The sequence below is a fragment of the Myxocyprinus asiaticus genome, chromosome 4, assembly GCF_019703515.2.
Source record: "Myxocyprinus asiaticus isolate MX2 ecotype Aquarium Trade chromosome 4, UBuf_Myxa_2, whole genome shotgun sequence".
Classification (NCBI taxonomy): Eukaryota; Metazoa; Chordata; class Actinopteri; order Cypriniformes; family Catostomidae; genus Myxocyprinus; species Myxocyprinus asiaticus.
In genome coordinates, this window is record NC_059347.1 from 6,834,472 (window position 1) to 6,856,456 (window position 21,985).

The following is a 21,985-nucleotide window of genomic DNA, read 5'->3' on the forward strand; positions in this document are numbered from 1 at the left end:
AGTGAAGCTGTACAGTGATTGCTGGTTATTTGTGAATAAAACGGACTCACGTGAACTGTGGAAACTGGTTCTCGCTTCCTCCTTTATCTGCCCAACCCGAACCTTTGTTACAGATGGATATATACATTAATATACTTGATTTCAAAAGCTAAATTGATGCAGCCAAATACTGTGGAAAGCCTGCAGAGATGGGGCCTATACACTTGCATCTCTGCACCTCTTTGAGTTTGTACTGTCTGGCCAGCTATGGAACTTTGCAGCACTTCTAACATAATTTATATAATGACAGTCACTGTAAGTCACTTTGGATCCTGGCTGTATTAATCATGCTACATAAAATGTCATCCAAAAACAGTCTCATTCATTTGGCAACAACGGAATCACATAATGACAAGTCAATAGCTTTTGTTTTATTCAAACAGTCAAGAGACAGTCAAACATGGCTAAAATATATAGATATGGATGTGTAAAGACATTTCATTAAGAAAGAGGGAGAGAAAAATGATAGACATTTTAATAAGATCCTAATTTAAAGAAAAAGGTTCAACATATACAGTTCTCAGTAGATATGCACATCATTGCAGAATTATTTTCTACCATGGTAATACTCTTATATTTATCATAAAATTAAGATGCTTTAAACATTTTATAAGAATCAAACATAAAATATTGTTAAAAATGCATTGCAACAATGTCATCTGTGATCAGAAGTCAGTATTCATGTTTTTGCCCTATTACATTCTACATGTTATCATTTACAACAAAATAGTTTGGAATTGCATGTAAATGATCAGCACCCAATACTATAGCTCAATATCTAGTATAAATAGAATGTGTAGCCTCTAAGGCACAAGTAACCCTCAAATGGAGAAAAAGTCTGACATGGAATATATGTCAGAACACTGTCATAAAAGCAGATAGGTGGCTAGAATTGTAGATTGTTTTCAATGCATGTTGATTTCCAGACACACATAGTCTTCAAATATCTTCATTCAGATGTGCTCACCTCAACTGTAAGAGACAGACAGAAAGCTTTACTTGATGATATGCAATAAAAAAAATAGGGTTTAGTCATATTCTTTTTTTTTTTTACTCTCATAGAAAAAAAAAAATCTACTTAAAAAGGTTTAAGGATGTTTTTATGACTCTCTTAATCAATTAACATGCCAATCTGCAAATCATTACCTAACACTATTGTAGTTGTACAAGATATACATTTATTTGGTAATATTTCAGTGTACCTAGTTGACATGCAAGGAATAACTGACCATATACAATTTAATTACCATTGAAAATTAATGCACACCCAATGTAGCACAGTATATGCTTAATGTTACATAACCAAACCCTTTTATGCTACACACTAAAGAGTAGACATATTTCCTTCACTAACTTTAAAGGTTTAAAAGTTCACCCAAAAATGAAAATTCTCTCATCATTAACTCACCCTCATACCTTTTCTTCTGCAAAACACAAAGATTTTTAAAATATCTCAGCTCTGTTGGTCCTCACAATACAAGTAAATGGTGGCCAGAACTCGGAAGGTCCAAAAAGCAGATCAAATCAGCATAAACATAATCCATCAAACTCCGGTGGTTAAATCAATGTCTTCTGAAGTGATCCAGTTGGTTTTAAGTGAGAACAGACCAAAATGTCACTCCTTTTTCACTATAAATCTTGTCACCAGTCTCCTTGGCCATCATGATTTAAAGCTTGATTACACTTTCTATAGCGCCATCTAGTGCGGGAAGTGTAATCGTGCTTAATCATGATTGTGTCTAGAGACTGCAATGGCAAGATATACTGTGAAAAATTAGTAACATTTGGGTCTGTTCTCACTCAAAACCAAGTGGATCACTTCAGAAGACATTGATTAAAACATTGGAGTTATGGATTATATTTATGTTGACTTTATTTGCTTTTTGGAGCTTCAAAGCCTGACCACCACACACTTGCATTGTATGGACCTACAGAGTTAAGATATTTTTCTTAAAATCTTTTTTTTGTGTTCATCAGAAGAGAGACAGTCATACACATCTGGGATGGCATAAGGGTGAGGAAATTATGAGAGAATTTTAATTTTTGGGTGAACTATCCCTTTAAAGCAGTTTTAAACTTCCAAACAAGGCCTTGCCAAGCCAACATTTTCTAGTTTTTGACAAAGTTTACATTTCTACTTTTCAGTAAAATCAATGCACATTCAAATTTTTTAATAACTTAACAGTCTGGAGTAAATGGTTTACTTCTACCACTGTTACCACATGTGCATGTACATAGTGTCTCATGACTTTTCAAATACTTGTCCCTAAATTGCTTGTGTTGAGAACTACATTATTAGTTCTTGTACACATGGCTATAACGTAAACCAGTTTGTTATTTGTTTTTGCTAATAGCTATAAAGACAAATTCAACCATGTTGTTAGTGTAGAAATCTTCTTGCAACATATGAAAACTCTCAAAGCCAATATGCAAAAATATATGCTTATAGAGGGAATACTACGCAACATTAAGAAAATGAGTGTTACCATGCTTTTGGGTGGGATGTTGGGTTTTTGTGCAAGGACTGGTTTCTTCATGAGAGAGGGTTTTGATGGTTTTGGAGAGGAGGGGGCAGCGTTCACATGTGACGGGGTCTGTAGGCCATTTTCCTGCACAAGCAGCTCCAGAGGAACTCCTACAATCTCATAGTGTTTCTTCCTGAGCTCACCCAAACGCAGACGCTCATTATCCAACATGCTCTCCAGCTCAAGAACCTTCACCTTATAGAGGGAAAAAACAGTGTTAAATACATGTTAGTCCTACTGCCTGATTTACATTCATATATGCCTAAATAACAACTGGGGCAGTGCCAGTCCTCCCTATATGCCCCCATGTTGACAAAGTCGCATTATTATACAAGCATAATGGTAAAAATTTTCTATAACATGCAAATATTTATTTCATGTGAACTGTAGAGGAGTCAGAATGTGAAATGTGGTGCGACCATGACTTCACTTATCTAAATATTACATTTCTCAACATTCAATACATTTCTCAACATTTTATATGGCAGCTGGAAACACATCATACATCCATTTCAATTGCCCCAAAATGTATTTGGACACTTAAATCACACTTAAAAATATATTAATTTCATTGCATTACATAAAATATCTAAGCAAGTGCCAACTGCTTAAAGCCACGCACAAATGGCTAGGAAAAGTGAAGTAAAGCTCTAGCATCTAGTTTGCAGGTGCCACTAGCTTTTATGTTTTGTTATCGAGTGCAATGACTAAAGTGTCTAAAAAAAGTGTTCACACTTATCTAACTGTGGCTTAAGTGTCCAAGTACTTTCTGGGGCTGCTGTACATGCCTTCAATACAATACCATTAAGCATGCGGTCTCAGTCTTTTGAATGTTTTGAGAGGACAAACCTGTGACTCCATTTCTTCTTTTTTTAACTTGATCAAAGACATGCCAGAGAAGTCCATAGTGTCTTAATATCCACAACAGAAGAGAGAAAAAAATCCATTGTCATTTTGTGAGTATTCTCTGTTGTTCTTATGAACACATGGATCATTGCAGTATCAACAAAATAGTATTGCATGTAGCAACACTATTTAATTCCCACTGAAGGGAAAGATGAAACCATGGCAAAAACACTGTAAAATCATGAGTAAATGACTATTTTTTTGTTTTGCTTTCCATTCAAAAATATTTAAACAGGGGGCCTGGGTAGCTCAGCGAGTATTGACGCCGACTACCACCCCTGGATTCCTGAGTTAGAATCCAGAGCATGCTGAGTGACTCCAGCCAGGTCTCCTAAGCAACCAAATTGGCCCGGTTGCTAGGGAGGGTAGAGTCACATGGGGTAACCTCCTCGTGGTCGCTATAATGTGTGGTTCGTGCTCTTGGTGGGGCGTGTAGTGAGTTGTGCCTGGATGCCGCAGAGAATAGCGTGGGCCTCCACACATGCTACTTCTCCGCGGTAACGCGCTCAACAAACCACGTGATAAGATGCGCGGATTGACGATTCGTCCTCCGCCACCCAGATTGAGGCGAATCACTACGCCGCCACAAGGACTTAGAGCACATTGGGAATTGGGCATTCCAAATTGGGGAGAAAAGGGAAGAAAAAAATAAATAAAATCTAAACATCCTTGAGACAAGATAAATTTACTTGATGAAGAGTAATTTAAAAATTATGCAAAATTGCAGATAACAAGAAAATAACATAGTATTAATAATAATAATAATAAAAAGAATATATCTTAAATTAATATTTTTTCTTATCCCACTGGCAACCTGTTTTTTCCTTTAAAAAGGATAAATCTAAAAAATGTGCAAGGTTTGTGCTTAGAACATGAAATAAACAATTTGCCATTGTGGTAAGAAAAAACCTAATTAAATTTATCATGTTTAGATATTTTTACTGGAAAACAAGACAAAATCCTGATTAAGACAATGATATTTGTAGTTGCAGGCCAACGTGACATCACACTGACCTTTATCCTCGATCTGCTCCAGTCCGGTCTTGGTGGACGCCACCACACTAGCAGCCATATCATTAACATGTCGTGAGGCCTGCTGAAGACTACTTAGCTTCTTACTGCCACGATCTGCTTTGACCTTCATATGGATAGAAAAACATGAGATTCAGAGAACAGCACAAGTGCGAGAGTGACAATTAAAATTTACCTTAGTCATTTTTAATCAAAGATTTGTGAGCTTAATTGGCTCACGTCCCCTAAATCTGAAAGTACCATCCTGTGAATTATGTAAGAAATTATGGTGTTACAGACCGACTGATAAAAAGGAACCAGAAATGAAACCGTGAGGTAAAATCAATTATATTATGATATAACAGTGGAACCTTGGAGGCTGCGACAAGCTGTGCAGTGCTAGCAGCGATCTCATGAGAGCAGACGATCAGTTCCTCATACTTCCCAGTCTGCAACACCACTTTATCAGCAGAATCACTATTAGGAGGGGCAAAACAGATGAGTTAAATACATAGAATCATCAAATACTGTTTCTGTAGCTCAACTGGTAAAGGTAAATGCAAATGTAATAAACCATGTGCAGTATGGATACGGATGTCAAATGTACTGGTAATTCAGTACCAAGTTTTCTGCAGTATTGTTAACTCAATTCAGTACATGGATGGGACAATAATGAATTGAACGATGGTAAAGGCTTAGCTCATAAATATTCATCAGGTCAAATCACTAACTGCCAATAGAATTTGTTAATTAAATTAGTCCACTGCACTTTTTTTTTTGTAATTAACATTTTTTTATTGATTCTTACAATAAAGAAAAGCAAAACATATACATAGAATCAACATTTAAACCCCACAACCACCCCTCCCCCTCCCAATCCCCAACCCTGCCCTGACCCCCAACAAACATCCCTGTGGTCACACGAGTATATACACAGAAAACAAAAAAAAAACAAAAAAAACAAAACAAAAAAAAAAAAACACACAAACAAAAATATGTATATATAACAATCACACACATTTATACCTTTGCCCATCTCCGTGCACCAGTCCCGAAATGGGGGCGCCCCAGCGGACCTTCAACCCCTCAAAATAATTTGCCTGCCGATTATCACACTAGTCAGAACCCAACTCTTTGTGTCTATTCCCCACATCGATGACCGCCCCATCGCCAAAAACACAGAGTCTGGGGCAAAACGAAACCCGAGTGCCCAATATGTCACACACAAAACTCTGAACCTTCAACCAGAATTCCTGGATCTCAACACACCATCAAAAAACATTGGCTGTCTCCATCCTCCGATTGGCATCGCCAGCAGGTGGGTGTGTCTTTAAGACCAAGCCTATACAATCTAGAGGGGGTCCAATAAAATCTGTGTAAAATCTTGAATTGCATAAGGCGCACGCTTGCATCTCTAGATGCAAACTTGACGTTTTTGTGAATCCTAGCCCACACTCCCTCCTCCGATACCAAGTTTAAATCTTTCTCCCATAATCTCTTGATAGAAGTTAAGAGCTCCGTCCCCCAGAGTCTGAATTAGCAGGGAATAATACACTGATGCCTCATGACCTTTTCCAAAAGCAGTAATCACCATTCCCAGAGTATCTGCCGATTTAGGGGGGTGTATGATACTCCCAAAAATAGTACAGAGCAGATGGCGCAGCTGTAAATACCTATAAAACTGAGATCTGGGAATCCCAAAATGTTGAACCAAATTTTCAAAAGGTCTCAATACTCCACCCTCATATAGGTCACTGAGTGCTAAAACCCCCCTCACAAACCAATCTGACCAACAGAAAGGGGACTTATTAATACATAGTTTAGGGTTCAGCCATATGCTCGAGGCTGCGTTTAAATAAATATCTGAATTAAACACTCTGGACACTTTTGTCCATATCGAGTGCAAATGCAAAATAACGGGGTGCGATTTAACCTCTCCAGCTAGTTTGATCGAAAGGCTTTGCAGTGGCGAGATAGGAGCAAGAACTTCCTTTTCAATACAAAACCAGGGAGGGGCTCTCTCAGGTGGAAGCGACCAATGAGCCAAATGTCTAAGACCGAACGCATAATAATAAAACAAAATCTTGGGTAGGCCTAACCCACCATTGTCAATCGGCCTATGTAACTTATTGAAATTTAACCTGGGGCGCTTACCATTCCAATTAAAGGACTTCACTATGCTATCAAATTGCTTGAAATAAGAGAGGGGGACATCTACAGGGAGAGACTAAAGCAGGTAGTTGAATTTTGGAATACAATTCATTTTAATAACATTAACCTTCCCAATCATCGATACATGTAATGAACCCCACCTGCCCACGTCGCTCAACTTTTTATTAAAGGGTCAATATTAACTGACTAAATCAGTCAAATTTGCTGGGAATAAAATCCCCAAATACTTAATGCCCTGTTTGGGCCAATGGAAGGTGCCCGGCTGGAAGGTAGTTACTGGACAATATTCTGTCAGAGCCAAAGCTTCGGATTTAGACCAACTGACTTTGTATCTTGAGAACTTGGAAAAGCAATTAATAATTCTGTGGAAGCAAGGCATAGATCTAGTAGGTTCAGAGACAAATAATAAAATATCATCTGCGTAAAGCAGAAGCTTATGCGCCACACTTCCCACAACCACCCCTGGAAAATCATCTTCCTTTCTTATCGCGGCTGCTAATGGTTCCAGGGCAAGACAGAACAATAATGGGGAAAGAGGGCAGCCCTGCCGAATGCCCCTATTCAGAGTAAAATAATCTGAAATTAATTCATTTGTTTGTACCGCTGCTACAGGGTGTCTATACAGTAACTTAATCCAACCATAAATGTACTCCCGAACCCATACATTTCTAAAATCTTAAAAAGATAATCCCATTCTACCATATCAAACGCCTTTTCGGCATCAAGTGAGATGGAAGCGATCGGAGATTGATCATTTGCTACTGACCACATGATATTGATGAGACGCCTGATGTTATCAGACTGATCCCGGCTTGTGTCATGGTTGGTGGAAGCTTTCCATTCTTTAATGATTCAATATAAATTTCTAACAAAAGTGGAGCCAGTTCTGTAGCATAAGATCTAAAAAAATCTGCGGCAAAACCATCTGTCCCCGGGGCCTTGCCTGTAGGTAGAGACTTAAATACCTTGTCAAGCTCCTCCAAGGTTATCTTGATTCTGAGAGAGTTTTTTTGCTCAATCGTCAGTTTAGGAAGATCTAATGGTTCCACAAAGTTTCTAATATCTTCATCAGTAGACGAAGACGTGGAACTATAAAGATCAATATAGAATTCTTTAAAGGCATTATTAATATCAATGGCTGAGGTAAATATTTCACCACCAACAGATTTCACTGAGGGAATGGTAGAAAAAGACTCTCTCTGCTTTATACATCTAGCCAAAAGCTTCCCTGCTTTGTCACCCGACTCAAAATATGAATGTCTTGCCCTGAATAACCAAAACTCCACTTTCCACGACAAAATAGTATTATATCTATATTTCAATCGGGTCAATTCTCTGAGGCCATCAGCTGACATTCAGCGCTTCAGCTCTGCCTCTGCACTTTTAATATTTCCTTCCGACTCCACAAGTTCTCGTGCTTTGGATTTTTTGATGAATGAGGCATACTGTATGATCTGACCCCTAAGAACCGCCTTAAGTGCCTCCCAAGCCACGCCCACAGAGGATAGTGAGGACCAGTTGGTCTCCATATAAACATTGATTTCAGTCTTTAACATTTGTTGGAAATCAGGATTTTGCAGAAGGGATACATTAAGGCGCCAACTATATGATTTCTTTTTCACTGTGGCATCACCTCTAAACTCACCAGGGCGTGATCTGAGACTAAAATGTTTCCAATTGAGCAGTCCACAACAGATGAAATGAGGGATTTTTAAAATTATTAAAAAAAAAATCTATTCTAGAATAAATCTTATGGACTGATGAAAAAAAAAAAATTACAGTCCCTACCAGATGGGTTCAAAAGTCTCCAAATATCTGTAAGACCAAGATTTTTTACACATACTGTGAAGCGTCAGTGTTGCTCTAGGTGGCTTACACACTTTTGCCTCACGATGATCAAGGACTAAGTCCATCAAAAGATTAAAGTCTCCTCCCAATATTTTATCATGACGGGTGCCAGCGGCTTGCAACATCCCTTCAAGATCTATACAAAAGCCCTGATCATCAGCGTTAGGTGCGTAAATATTAGCCAAAATCAACCATTGCCCCTGAATTTCTGCTAAAACTATAATGACTCTTCCTAATTTATCTTTAATCTGTTTGAGACATTTGAATTGTAGATGTTTACTTATCAGTGTAATGACTCCCCTACTTGAGCCAGTACTAAAGAAAATATGTCCACCCCATTTCTTCCCAAATTTTTCAGCTTCCTGCAGAGAAAGATGCATTTCTTTAAGAAACACTATATCATATTTCTTACGTTTAAGAAAAGAAATAACCTTCCTTCTGTTTATGGGGTGCCCCAACCCATTCACATTCCACGTGGAGAGAGAGACAATCCGCTCATATTAACATCTGACATTTTGACATATTAGAAAAATAGATTGTGTATATAATACATAAAATAAAAATTATAAAGACCACATTCCAACATTGGTGCAACAATCAACCTCCGAACATCCCCCAGAAAAAAAAAGAGAAACGTGTGCATTAACCCCGCACACGATGGCGCCAACCGGAATCCATCCCTCTAAACTCAAACAGTCCATGTACGCCTACGAGAGTCCCCGCGACAACTATGCCGTCGGATTGCTCAAGTCCGGTGCTTCTATACAAATTTTGTGAGACAGAATTACATAACACAAAATAATCTATAAAACAAACTCCAGCCAATAGGCGGAATAAGCACAAAGAACATGTAGATTCATCCACATAACTGTCCCGAAGGTGTGTTCCTCCACAAAACAAGCTCCAGCCACTAGCGGAACCAGCACAAAAAAAAAAAAAAAAAAAAAAAAAACTTACAGATTTCTTGGGCAGTCGGACGCATGTTCAGTGAGCCAGCCCATTCAGCTGTTACATGAATGTAACAAATGCCCTAATCACTCTAATGATTTGCAAGAAATATTCCACAAAACAAACTCCATCCAAAAGGCGGCACAAGCACAAAGAACATGCAGATTCATCCACAAACTGTCCCGAAGGAGTGTTATTCCACAAAACAAACTCCAGCCGCTAGGCGGAATCAACACAAAAAGAAACACAAAAGGCGCTCAGTTTCCTCAGACAGTCAAGTGAATGTTCAGTAAGTCAAGCCCACTCGGCTGCATCACACAATGACTTACTCATTCCATTGACTTTATAAAGGACATAAATTACTGTGGGCATGTACATATTTTGCGGCCATCCTTAGTATCTATTCTCAATTTGGCTGGGAACATCAGTGCAAAAGTGACCTTCCGTTGATGTAAGAGTTTCTTGCATTCCTTGAATCGATCACGTTTCTCTCTTGCCGAATTCACAAAGTCTGGGAACAAGAAAATGCTGTGGTTTTTCCACGAAAGCCTTCCTTTACTCCTCGCCTCACATAACACAAGATCTTTATCGGATGATCTCAGAACTTTGGCCAGAATTGATCGGGGCCTGTCTCCCTCTGCGGATCCCCGAGCCGTATCTCTGTGAGCTCGCTCGATTTCCAGCTTATGGCCTGTTATGTCGAGCAGACTCGGGAAGAGCTCATCTAGGAATTTCACCATATCTCGGCCTTCTTCGTCCTCAGGAATTCCAACAATTCGGACGTTGTTTTGCCGGTTACGATTCTCAAGGTCTTCCGACTTTTCCCAAACATGCTCCAAATCCACCTTGGTCGCTAGCAGGTTAGCAGCTAATTCCCTCTCCGATGACTCTAGATAATCAATCTGTTTCTCAACATCTGCAACTCTTGTAACCAACTCAGTGAATTTCATCTCCATGGCAGTGATCGATCGACGTATTACAGCAAGATCCTCCAAGTCAGCAACGACCTTCGTCAGCATTGCCATCATGTTCAACAGTTGACGCTGAATCTCTTTCACCTCTCTGGCCAAATTGAGTCCCTGGTCCGAGGCCTGCTGCTCAAGGGTTTCAGCTTGAGCACGTAAGAGTCTTTTAATGTCTCCAGAGCCCAAGGATTTTGAATTCTTTAATATATTGTCTTCATAGAACAGTTATGGAACAGGGTGTATCAAATCTCACCGGTTTATGACACAAAAATAATTAAAACTAGCAAAGTGTGCAGAGCTCACCTTTCACGCATCTGAACCCCGCATGGTGCCACGCGACTCTCCATTGCACTCACTTTTTAATACTCTCTGCTTTCTAATTTAGCAAACATCACTTAGTTATGCATACATAATATTCATGAGCCAAATTTTGTATAGTGAAAATACATCGGCTTGAAAGCTACATGCCACAATGTGACAAGCTACATTGTTTGTAATTTGTAAATATTTATGCAAACCTTTAAAAAAAAAGTAGTGTGTTTAATGGTATTTCAGTTTTTGCCTTTGAAATTGACATCAAGAATCATCAAATTATAATTAATATAATTAAGGAGCAGCTCTTGGACATGTAGCTAAAATACATACACCATCTGTGTTGCACCCCATCCCACTGCTTTAGAAGCAGAAATTAGACCCTCTGTCCAGCGAGAGTTGCGAGCATAGAACTCCTTTATTGTGGCTGCACCCTACAAAGAGAACATAGAAGCAAACAATGTAATGAATAAAACTGAATAAAGCCCATAAAGATGCAATTTGTAAAATATTATCAGAAAGACATTTAAATGATCAAAAATACAAATGTTTTAAAGTAATGGTGGGAATACATGAAGTGTTCCTTTCATATTTGGATAAAAATCCAAAGGTAATCCCTCTCTCTCCTCTTCCAGACGAGTTGTCTAATAAAAATTGTGATTGGACATTGCTCAAACATGGTTTTATTTCATATTTAAAAAAAACTATTATTGAAACTTAAAATGGACCTGTAAATGGATACAAATGCTGCAGGTAAGGTTTCTCTTAACTGTAAGTGGGAAATCAGCGATGAGTAGGGTTGGAGTGGAGTGATTACAAAAGGCTTTGAGAAGGGAGGTAAAATTCCTGACGCTCCACACCTTGCTAACATACTCTAGTGTTAACAATTCTTTCAAAAGTTAAGGTCTGTTTCTAATACTAGTCATTTGATATGTAATATCTGATATCTAAAGAATCTCAGAAAGTTTTACGTGTATGTGATTAATTCATGTCACAGACCAAAGTTAACGAGGAAGACAGGGTTTTCAGTGAACAGCAACTTAAATTTTGGTGTTTTTTTTATTTCCCACACAAAGCTATAGTATGTGTAGCTGGAAACATACAGCAAGTCAGTGGGAGGGGTTACCTGAGGTTGTGAGAACAGACAGTAGGTAGGAACTTGTGGAAAGCAGGGCTTGTTTCCAGTCGGCTGAATGAATCTAATAAATACTGTTATACTCAGTACTGAAGGAGTTCCCATTTATGCTGGGCACTTATTGGCTGCTTTTCTTTATTATTCAGTCCAAGACATCCATTTTAAAAAAAACATTTTAAAATAAAAATTTCGTTTTGTAATTAAATTAATATGCTGACAATTATATTTTTGTCTACAGAACTAATTTCAAACATTTAAGCATATGCCTTCAGATCAAAAGGTTTTTAAGATCATGAAAAACATTTAATTCAAGTGACCCCAAACTGCAATATACTGTGTATATATATATATATATATATATATATATATATATATATATATATACACACACTACCATTCAAAAGTTTGGGGTCACTTGCCCGAAATGTTTCTCATGATCTTAAAAACCTTTTGATCTGAAGGCATATGCTTAAATGTTTGAAATTAGTTTTGTAGACAAAAATATAATTGTGGCAACATATTAATTTATTTAATTACAAAAAAAAATAAAACGTTTTTGAAATGGATGACTTGGACCGAATAATTAAGAAAAGCAGCCACTAAGTGCACAGCATATAAATGGGAACTCCTTCAATACTGTTTAAAAAGCATCCCAGGGTGATACCTCAAGAAGTTGGTTGAGAAATGCCAAGAGTACATTTCTGCAAAATCTAGGCAAAGTGTGGCCACATTGAAGATGCTAAAATATAACAGTCTTAATTTATTTTGGATTTTTTTAGTCACAACATAATTCCCATATTTCCATTTCTATTATTCCATAGTTGTGATGACTTTACTATTATTCTAAAATGTGAAAATTAAAAAAAAGAATGAGTAAGTGACCCTAAACTTTTGAACGGTAGTGTGTATATATATTTACACTGGCGGCCAAAAGTTTGGAATAATGTACAGATTTTCTCTTAAGGAAAGAAATTGGTACTTTTATTCACCAAAGTGGCATTCAGCTGATCACAATGTTTAGTCATGACATTAATAACGTGAAAAAGTACTATTAAAAAAAAAAAAATTCAGAACTTCTTAAACTACTTCAAAGAGTTCTCATCAAAAAAATCCCCCACGTGCAGCAATGACAGCTTTGCAGATCCTTGGCATTCTATCTGTCAGTTTGTCCAGATACTCCACCCCACGCTTCCTGTAGCACTTGCCATAGATGTGGCTGTCTTGTCAGGCACTTCTCACGCACCTTACAGTCTAACTGATCCCACAAAATCTCAATGGGGTTAAGATTCATAACACTCTTTTCCAATTATCTGTTGTCCAATGTCTGTGTTTCTTTGCCCACTCTAACTTTGTTTCAAAAGTGGCTTTTTCTTTGCAGTTCTTCCCATAAGGCCTGCACCCCTGAGGCATCTATTTCTCAAACTAGAGACTCTGATGTACTTACCCTCTTGTTTAGTTGTATCTGGGCCTTCCACATCTCTTTCTGTCCTTGTTAGAGCCAGTTGTCCTTTGTCTTTGAAGACTGCAGTGTACACCTTTGTATGAAATCTTCAGTTTCAAGCATTGTATAGCCTTCATTCCCCAAAACAATGATTGACTGATGAGTTTCTAGAGAAAGCTGTTTCTTTTTTTGCCATTTTTGACCTAATATTGACCTTAAGACATGCCAGTCTATTGCATAATGTGGCAACTCAAAAACAAAACAAAGACAATGTTAAGCTTCATTTAATGAAACAAATAGCTTTCAACTGTGTTTGATTTAATGACAAGTGATTTTCTAGTACCAATTTAGCATGATTACTCAAGGATAAGGTGTTGGAGTGATGGCTGCTGGAAATGGAGCCTGTCTAGAATTGATCAAATTACTTTTTTCAAATAGTGATGGTGCTGTTTTTTACATCTGTAATGTCCTGACTATACTTTGTGATCAGTTGAATGACACTTTGGTGAATTAAAGCAGCAATTTACTTCCGAAACGCAAAATCTGTACATTATTCAAAACTTTTGGTTGCCAGTGTATATATATTTTTATCTTCATCAGATAATGAGCAAACACTATGGGTCATTAGTTTGTTTCTAAGGATGATTTAAGAATAAACAAGGATGACAATGTAAAAAACAATCAACACTTTACCCTTCCACCCTCCACAATCTCCTTCTGTAGATCTGTGGATGCCAACACTAGAAGACGAATGGCCTGCAGACAATTCATATACATTTAAAATGATATATAAATTATATTCTGATACAATAATGATAGAACAAGTTTTAGTGAACAAAACAAAACGCACCTGAAATCAACAGATTACCAATGTTAATTAAATTATAGGATCTATAATAAGGTTGTAATCTTACCTTCATAAGGTCAGTGCAGCTATTCAGGATTCTTGAAGAAAAATATGAAAATATACATAAAATTGCAATGTTGATTTATAATTGCAAAGGTGATTTAATGATTATACACCCTTAAATAATAAATTGATTAATAAAAAAACGTATTAATGATAATAGAAAAATGGATAATAAATGAGTGACAACTATTTACAGGCCTAAACAATAAAACAAAACACTGACCTCTCGTTGACCTCCAGTTTGACTCCTGTTGTGTCTCTCCTGGCTTGATTCATCATTTCCTGTAAAGACAAAACAATTAAAATCAAGACCAAAACAAACGTAAAAGCCAAAACTATAAAGCAATTACAAATTATTAGATTGAATGGATTGAAATAGTATGCATCATGAAAAGGTCTGACAATTAGTGTGTTGATATGTGAACTTTCCAACAAACACAACACAACTAACAGAGTTCAGACGCAAGAGCAATTGCTTGATATGCATAGGACAAAAAAAAAACCAAACACCAAAATTACATAATATGCCATGGATGTGCCAAACATAAAAAAGCTCCCTTAAAGGCACTCTGTTCGATCAAGAAGGATTGCGAGATGCATTTTGTCTGTCAGAGTGAACAGTCTCTGTAGTTCAGGATGATTTGTGTTAAATGCAAGAATTTACAGCATTTTCTAAAAACAGCAGAGATTTCTGTATCTAATAAATCTTCATCTGCTCTTTCTACTCACATCTATTCTTCTAACCGCTTCCTCAATAGCAGCAGAGGTGGCAGCCATTTCTTTATCCACCATGTCACCTAACTCTTCCTTTCCAACATCCATACCCTTCGGCCTCAGATCCTGCAAGAGAGGGAGAAAGAGAAAATGAAGAATGTGAGAGAGGGGAAGAGACTAAATTAAGCACGACAGAGAACCAGAGAATTTTTGTGTTAAACAACTGAAATAAGTGCATCCGGAAAGTATTCACAGCGCTTCACTTTTTCCACATTTTGTTATGTTACAGCCTTATTCCAAAATGGATTCAATTCATTATTTTCCTCAAAATTCCACAAACAATACCCCATAATGACAATGTGAAGGAAGTTTGTTTGAAATCTGTACAAATTTATAAAAAATAAAAAAAAAACAATCACATGTACATAAGTATTCACAGCCTTTGCTCAATACTTTGTTGAAGCACCTTTGGCACCAATTACAGCCTCAAGTCTTTTTGAGTATGATGCTACAAGCTTGGCATACCTATTTTTGGGCAGTTTCCCCCATTCTTCTTTGCAGGACCTCTCAAGCTCCATCTGGTTGGATGGGGAGTGTCGGTGCACAGCCATTTTCAGATCTCTCCAGAGATGTTCAATCGGGTTCAAGTCTGGGCTCTGGCTGGGCCACTCAAGGACATTCACAGAGTTGTCCCGTAGCCACTCCTTTGTTATCTTGGCTGTGTGCTTAGGGTCGTTGTCCTGTTGGAAGATGAACCTTCGTCCCAGTCTGAGGTCCAGAGAGCTCTGGAGCAGGTTTTCATCAAGGATGTCTCTGTACATTAATGCATTCATCTTTCCCTCGATCCTGACTAGTCTCCCAGTTCCTGCCGCTGAAAAACATCCCCACAGCATGATGCTGCCACCACCATGCTTCACTCTAGGGATGGTATTGGCCAGGTGATGAGCGGTGCCTGGTTTTCTCCAGACATGATGCTTGCCATTCAGGCCAAAGAGTTCAATCTTTGTTTCATCAGACCAGAGAATTTTGTTTCTCATGGTCTGAGAGTCCTTCAGGTGCCTTTTGGCAAACTCCAGGCGGGCTGTCATGTGTCTTTTACTGAGGAGTGGCTTCCGTCTGGCCACTCTACCATACAGGCCTGATTGGTGGAGTGCTGCAGAGATGGTTGTTCTTCTGGAAGGTTCTCCTCTCTCCACAGAGAAACGCCGGAGCTCTGTCAGAGTGACCATCGGGTTCTTGGTCACCTCCCTGACTAAGGCCCTTCTCCGCCGATCGCTCAGTTTGGCCGGGCGGCCAGCTCTAGGAAGAGTCCTGGTGGTTCCAAACTTCTTCCATTTACGGATGATGGAGGCCACTGTGCTCATTGGGACCTTCAATGCTGCAGAAATTTTTCTGTACCCTTCCCCAGATCTGTGCCTCAATACAATCCTGTCTCGGACTTCATGGCTTGGTTTGTGCTCTGACATGCACTATTAACTGTGGGACCTTATATAGACAGGTGTGTGCCTTTCCAAATCATGTCCAATCAACTGAATTTACCACAGGTGGACTCCAATCAAGTTGTAGAAACATCTCAAGGATGATCAGTGAAAACAGGATGCACCTGAGCTCAATTTTGAGTGTCATGGCAAAGGCTGTGAATACTTTGTTTCATCTGTGGCTGTGAATGTATGTATGGGGTATTGTTTGTAGAATTTTGAGGAAAATAATGAATTTAATCAATTTTGAAATAAGGCTGTAACATAACAAAATGTGGAAAAAGTGAAGCGCTGTGAATACTTTCCGGATGCACTGTATTACCACTACCATTTAGGACATTCACTTGACTGAATGTTTTATTTCTAATGACCTTTTGATTAAAACCATATTCTTAGATGCTTCTAATTAGTTTTGTAGATAATATAAGTCGTGCCTATGTATGATTGTCTTTAAAAACTAAAGTAGGGAGGGAAAAGTAGCACCAAGTACCCAGCAGAAATAGGAACTCCAAAGCTGTCTTAAAAGCATCCCAGGATGCACATCAAATTTGGTTGAGAGAATGCCCAGAGATTGCAGAGCTGTCATCTAAACAAAGGGTGGCATCTTTGAAGAAAATAAGATTTTAAATAACTTTAAAATAAGATTTGTTTAACATTTTTGGTCACTACATAATTCCTATACTTAAATTTCATAGTTTTGATCAGTTTTACTATTAAAATGTGGGAAAAACTAATACTAAAAAATGTGTATGTGTGTCAAATATTTGACTGATAGTGTATGAAAAGGCCATATAGAGCTAATGAAAGAGTAAATCACAGTCTCTAGTTTGAGAAACAGACTCCTCACAGGTCCTAAATGCCAAAGACCTGCATTGCTGCTAGAGGATTCTTGGACAACCAGAAAAGTTCAAGAATACAACATTTATTTAAATAGAAATAGCCATTTGTAACATTCTAAATGTCTCTAAATCGTCTCTAAACTTCATAATGTGCATTGTGACTGAAACACATTCCTGTTCAGGTTTATTCTCATTCCCGTATGTCCAAGTATTTTGGCTATTAAGTTATCATACTGTACAAAACGAATATAATGCAATATCATAGAGGAGGAACTTTATCCTCTATGATATTGCAGAAATTATCCAGATTTGGAATGAGATTATTAAGCAAACTGTTATCAACTCCTGCATGCCTACTGAATAAAATAAAGCAAAAATAAACATTTCACACAGTGTTTAGAGAGAGATATGATTGATTCAAACACTAAAAATGGCTGTTCTGTATATGTATTATTGTATTACAGTTGTAATAATAAAGTCTTAATTAACATTATAATTATTTAACATATTGAGATATTATCATTAAGTAAATGGTAGCATTTGGTCACATTTTGTATTGTGATTTCTCATACCTTTATATAACATCCATTCCTTGTGCACTATTGGCCTCTAGCGGGTAAGACAGGGCAGGTAAGTACGGTCCAGCACTGTGAGCGAGAGTGTTACCCACTAGGACAGTTTATTTTGAACAAGAGGGGCAAACGGTTACGGAATTTAACACGGGAGTACAATACCGAACTGATGCGGATTGATAGAAAAAAATAATGTTCAGTGAAAAATCAAAAGAAGATCGCAATGTATGTAATTGAAACTATATAAGATATCATTAATAAAACACGGGAACTTGTTGCGTGGGCATTTTTTGCCCCTATATTTAGAATTTTGTGGATATTTTGTCAATTTTGGTGACATTTCTGCTTCGAGTCCCCGTTAATTTCCAACACTATTGGCTTTGTATCTTTCTAAGGTATTTTAAAAGTTTGTTTTAGTAGCAAGTGTAAAGAACTTCACACCAGAAGGGAAGGAGGACACAGGGAAGCGGGTTTTCCAGGCTCAGGTAAGACTTTTAATCGGTCACTTCAGTGCTTCACAACTTCACAAACTCATCAGCTTCACAGGCACGTAGTCACTTAAACACATTAGCTTTTACAGGTACCTAGTTACTTAAACACATCAGCTTCACAAATACAACAGAATGAATGCAACAGCTTCAGGAGCACCGTGGCCTTCCTTGTGCCAGACTCTCTCTCCTCTCTGCTGGTGGCATGGCTGCTTATATGCCGCTCTCCCCATGCTCACTGGAATTAGAGACAGGTGTTACACATAATCTAGCTCAGGTGCAAGTGCCCTTACCGCTTTCTCTTTCTCCGGATGGACGCTTGACCACGCCCCCACTGCCACATATCCACACTGCCCGACTCAGGCCGGGGAGACATCCGGCCTGTCTACCACTCCCCCCCCATTTCTAGAAAGGAAGTCGGTGACAGCCATCTGTGCTCCCGGTCTTTGAACCACCTTGAACTTAAACAGCTGAAGAGCCAAATACCAATGGGTGATCCGTGCGTTGGTATCTTTCATGCGGTGGAGCCACTGGAGTGGGGCGTGATCCGAGCAGAGGGTGAAGGCCCGCCCCAACAGGTAGTACTGGAGAGTGAGGACTGCCCACTTGATGGCGAGACACACCTTTTCTACGGTGCTGTACTTAGTTTCCCTCAGGGAGAGCTTGCGGCTGATGTACAGGACCGGACGCTCCTCCCCCTCCACCACCTGCGAGAGCATGGCCCCCAGCCCTCTGTCTGAAGCGTCCGTCTGCAAGACAAAAGGGAGAGAGAAATCGTGTGAATGTAAAAGTGGCCCCCTGCAAAGTGCAGCTTTAACCTGCATGAACGCCTATTGACACTGCTCCGTCCACTGGACCAGGTCTGGAGCCCCCTTTTTGGTGAAATCAGTTAGCGGGCTGGTGACATCCAAATAATTAGGCATGAATCTCCTATAATAGCAAGCCAGCCCCAGGAACTGTCTCACCCCCTTTTTGGTCTTGGGCCTCGGGCAGGTTGCAATCGGCGTGGTCTTGTCAATTTGAGGACGCACCTGCCCATGGCCCAAGTGGAACCCCAGATACCGTACCTCCACCTGCCCAATCACGCACTTCTTGGGGTTTGCTGTGAGTCCCGCTCGTCGCAGCGATCTCAGAACCGTCCTCATATGCTGCATGTGCCGCTGCCAATCATTGCTTTAATGATGATATCATCTAAATAGGCATAAGCCGAATGCGGTCTGAGGATTCGGTCCATGAGACGCTGAAACGTAGCCGGGGCTCCGAACAAACCAAACGGAAGCGTCACAAATTGGTGTAATCCAAACGGCGGGGAGAAGGCTGTTTTTTCACGGGAAATTGGTGTCAAGGGGATCTGCCAATAGCCCTTTGTCAAATCCAGTGTCGAATAAAATCGAGCAGTGCTCAACCGATCAAGCAACTCATCAATGCGAGGCATTGGGTATGCATCAAATTTAGACACCGCGTTGACATTTTTGTAATCCACACAGAACCGTACAGACCCATCGCTCTTAGGAACTAGAACAACCAGGCTGGACCAGTCACTGTGGGATTCCTATATTACCCCCATATTGAGCATTGCATCCAATTCTTCCCGGACAATTTTCTTATTGTGCTCGGGCAATCAGTAGGGATGGCTACATACCACCAACCCCAGCTCGGTCTCGATGTGGTGCTGGATGAGGTACGTATGACACTGGTAGAGGGGAAAACATGTCTGCAAACTCCTGTTGCAACTTGGCAACCTCTGCGAGTTGCCACGGTGAGAGGTGGTCTCCGCAAATGACCGGGGTGAAATTATTGTGTTTTGTATTCACCTGCGGCCCGAGCTCCGCCCTCTCCGGAACTACCGAAGCCAATGTCACAGGGACCGCCTCCCTCCACAATTTCAGGAGGTTGAGGTGATATATTTGACGTTCACCCCCTCTATCGGTTCGCTTTACCTCATAATCGAGATCCCCCACACATCGTGTGACCTCAAAGGTTCCTTGCCACTTGGCAAGTAATTTGGAGCTCGATGTGGGGAGTAATACGAGTACCTTATCTCCCGGTGCAAATTCCCGCAGCTGAGTTCCCCTGTCGGCTCTGTCATTCTTGAGCTTGGAGCAAATTCTCCTGTGTTAGTTGCCCCAGAGTGTGGAGTTTTGCTCTAAGATCAAGAACGTATTGAATTTCATTCTTACTGTTTGAAGGTCTCTCCTCCCAAGCTTTGCGTATGACATCAAGCACGCCGTGCAGGCGCCACCCATACAGCAGCTTGAATGGGGAAAACCCAGTGGAGGCTTGCGGGCCTCTCGTACTGCGAATAACAGGGGATTGAGCCATTTGTCCCAATTTCTAGCATCCTCGTGCACTAATTTACAAATAATGTTTTTAAGGGTTTCATTAAATCATTCCACCAGGCCATCTGTTTGTGGATGGTAAACGCTGGTGCGGATCGATTTGATGCCCAATAATTCGTAAAGCCCATGTAGTATCTGTGACAAAGTTTGTGCCCTGATCAGTGAGGATTTCTTTTGGAATCTCCACCCGGGAGATTATTTTGAAGAGTGCCTCCGCAACACTATGTGCTGAGATGTTGCACAGGGGCACTGCTTCCGGATATCGCGTTGCATAATCCACCAGGACTAATACAAAGCGATGTCCGCGTGCTGACTGCTCTAATGGCCCGACGAGGTCCATTTCAATTCTCTCAAAGGGGACCTCAATCAATGTAAGGGGGCACAATGGCGCTTTTGGGGTGGCTTGCGGATTCACCAGCTGACATTCACGGCAAGCTGCACACCACCTGCGGACATCGCCGCCAATGCCCGGCCAATAAAAACGGGCTATTAGACGGTTCAGTGTTTTTCTTTCCCCTAGATGACCCGCCATGGGATTATAATGAGCCGCCTGGAACACCATTTCCCGACAGCTCAGTATTAAGAGCTGGGTTGCATCTTCCTTTGTTTGAGCGTCCAGCGTCACTCTATACAACCGCTCATTTATAATTGTGAAATAGGGATATGAAAGTGCAACATTTGGCTGGAGTTGTTGACCATCGATCACTCTCACTTGGTTGAAGGCGGTGCTTGAGGGTTTCGTCTCGTGACTGCTCCAAAGGGAAATCCCCTTTGGGAAATCCCCTGAGGACGGGAGGGGCTGCAGCCTCCCCCCCCCACGTCATCCTGACGTGGAGCTGACGAAGAAGGCCCCGGCTCCGCCTCCCCTGCCAGAGCATCGCACATTTCACATCTCATCGTTTTAGTGCAGGACCCATCCGCACATATTCCCTTTAATACATTTCTAAATTCAAGCCAATTAGTCACCAAAATCAGCAGATGGGTGAGGCGGGAACTAACCGCGGCCTCCAATCTGTTTTGTTCCCTGAAATTTAATCATAAGGGTCACCACAAGTAGTTGTGAATATCCCCATGCACACACTTCACCCTCACCGTTTTAGCTGTGCCCAAAGCCTCGTGCTGAACCAAGTGTTGGTGGATAGTGGTTTGATTACAACCCGTGTCCACCAATGCTTGGTTAGTACCCCCCTTGACACTTACCGGTATCCGGTACGCTCCGGCCCAGTCGGGGGCAGCCTGCGGAGTGTTGGGGATCCGGACCACCTTCCCCAGCTCCATCACAGGACACTGATCCTGGAAGTGTCCCGGATCTCCGCAACTCCAGCAGGCTGGCCCAGGTGCTA

The 21,985-nt window shown here is 40.1% G+C and overlaps 1 protein-coding gene across 5 annotated transcripts in view; it reads right to left on the bottom strand.

Moving 5' to 3' along the window:
• Positions 1-355: 355 nt before the first annotated feature.
• The window catches only part of LOC127435485 (huntingtin-interacting protein 1-related protein-like), an 85,362-nt gene continuing 63,732 nt past the window's right edge, over positions 356-21,985 (bottom strand). For 2 of the 5 annotated variants that reach the window (XM_051689032.1, XM_051689040.1), the window contains 10 exons: positions 14,942-15,052; positions 14,436-14,494; positions 14,217-14,247; positions 13,996-14,058; positions 11,060-11,160; positions 4,853-4,958; positions 4,485-4,608; positions 3,414-3,475; positions 2,526-2,759; positions 356-1,011 (listed from right to left, as the gene is read on the bottom strand). In XM_051689032.1, the coding sequence (XP_051544992.1) occupies positions 1,003-1,011; positions 2,526-2,759; positions 3,414-3,475; positions 4,485-4,608; positions 4,853-4,958; positions 11,060-11,160; positions 13,996-14,058; positions 14,217-14,247; positions 14,436-14,494; positions 14,942-15,052 (900 nt within the window). In that variant the 3' untranslated portion in view covers positions 356-1,002. Of the gene's footprint in view, positions 1,012-2,525; positions 2,760-3,413; positions 3,476-4,484; positions 4,609-4,852; positions 4,959-11,059; positions 11,161-13,305; positions 13,434-13,995; positions 14,059-14,216; positions 14,248-14,435; positions 14,495-14,941; positions 15,053-17,662; positions 19,053-21,985 lie in introns of those variants that run through there. The other 3 variants (XM_051689058.1, XM_051689049.1, XM_051689063.1) reach the window with 3 other exon arrangements.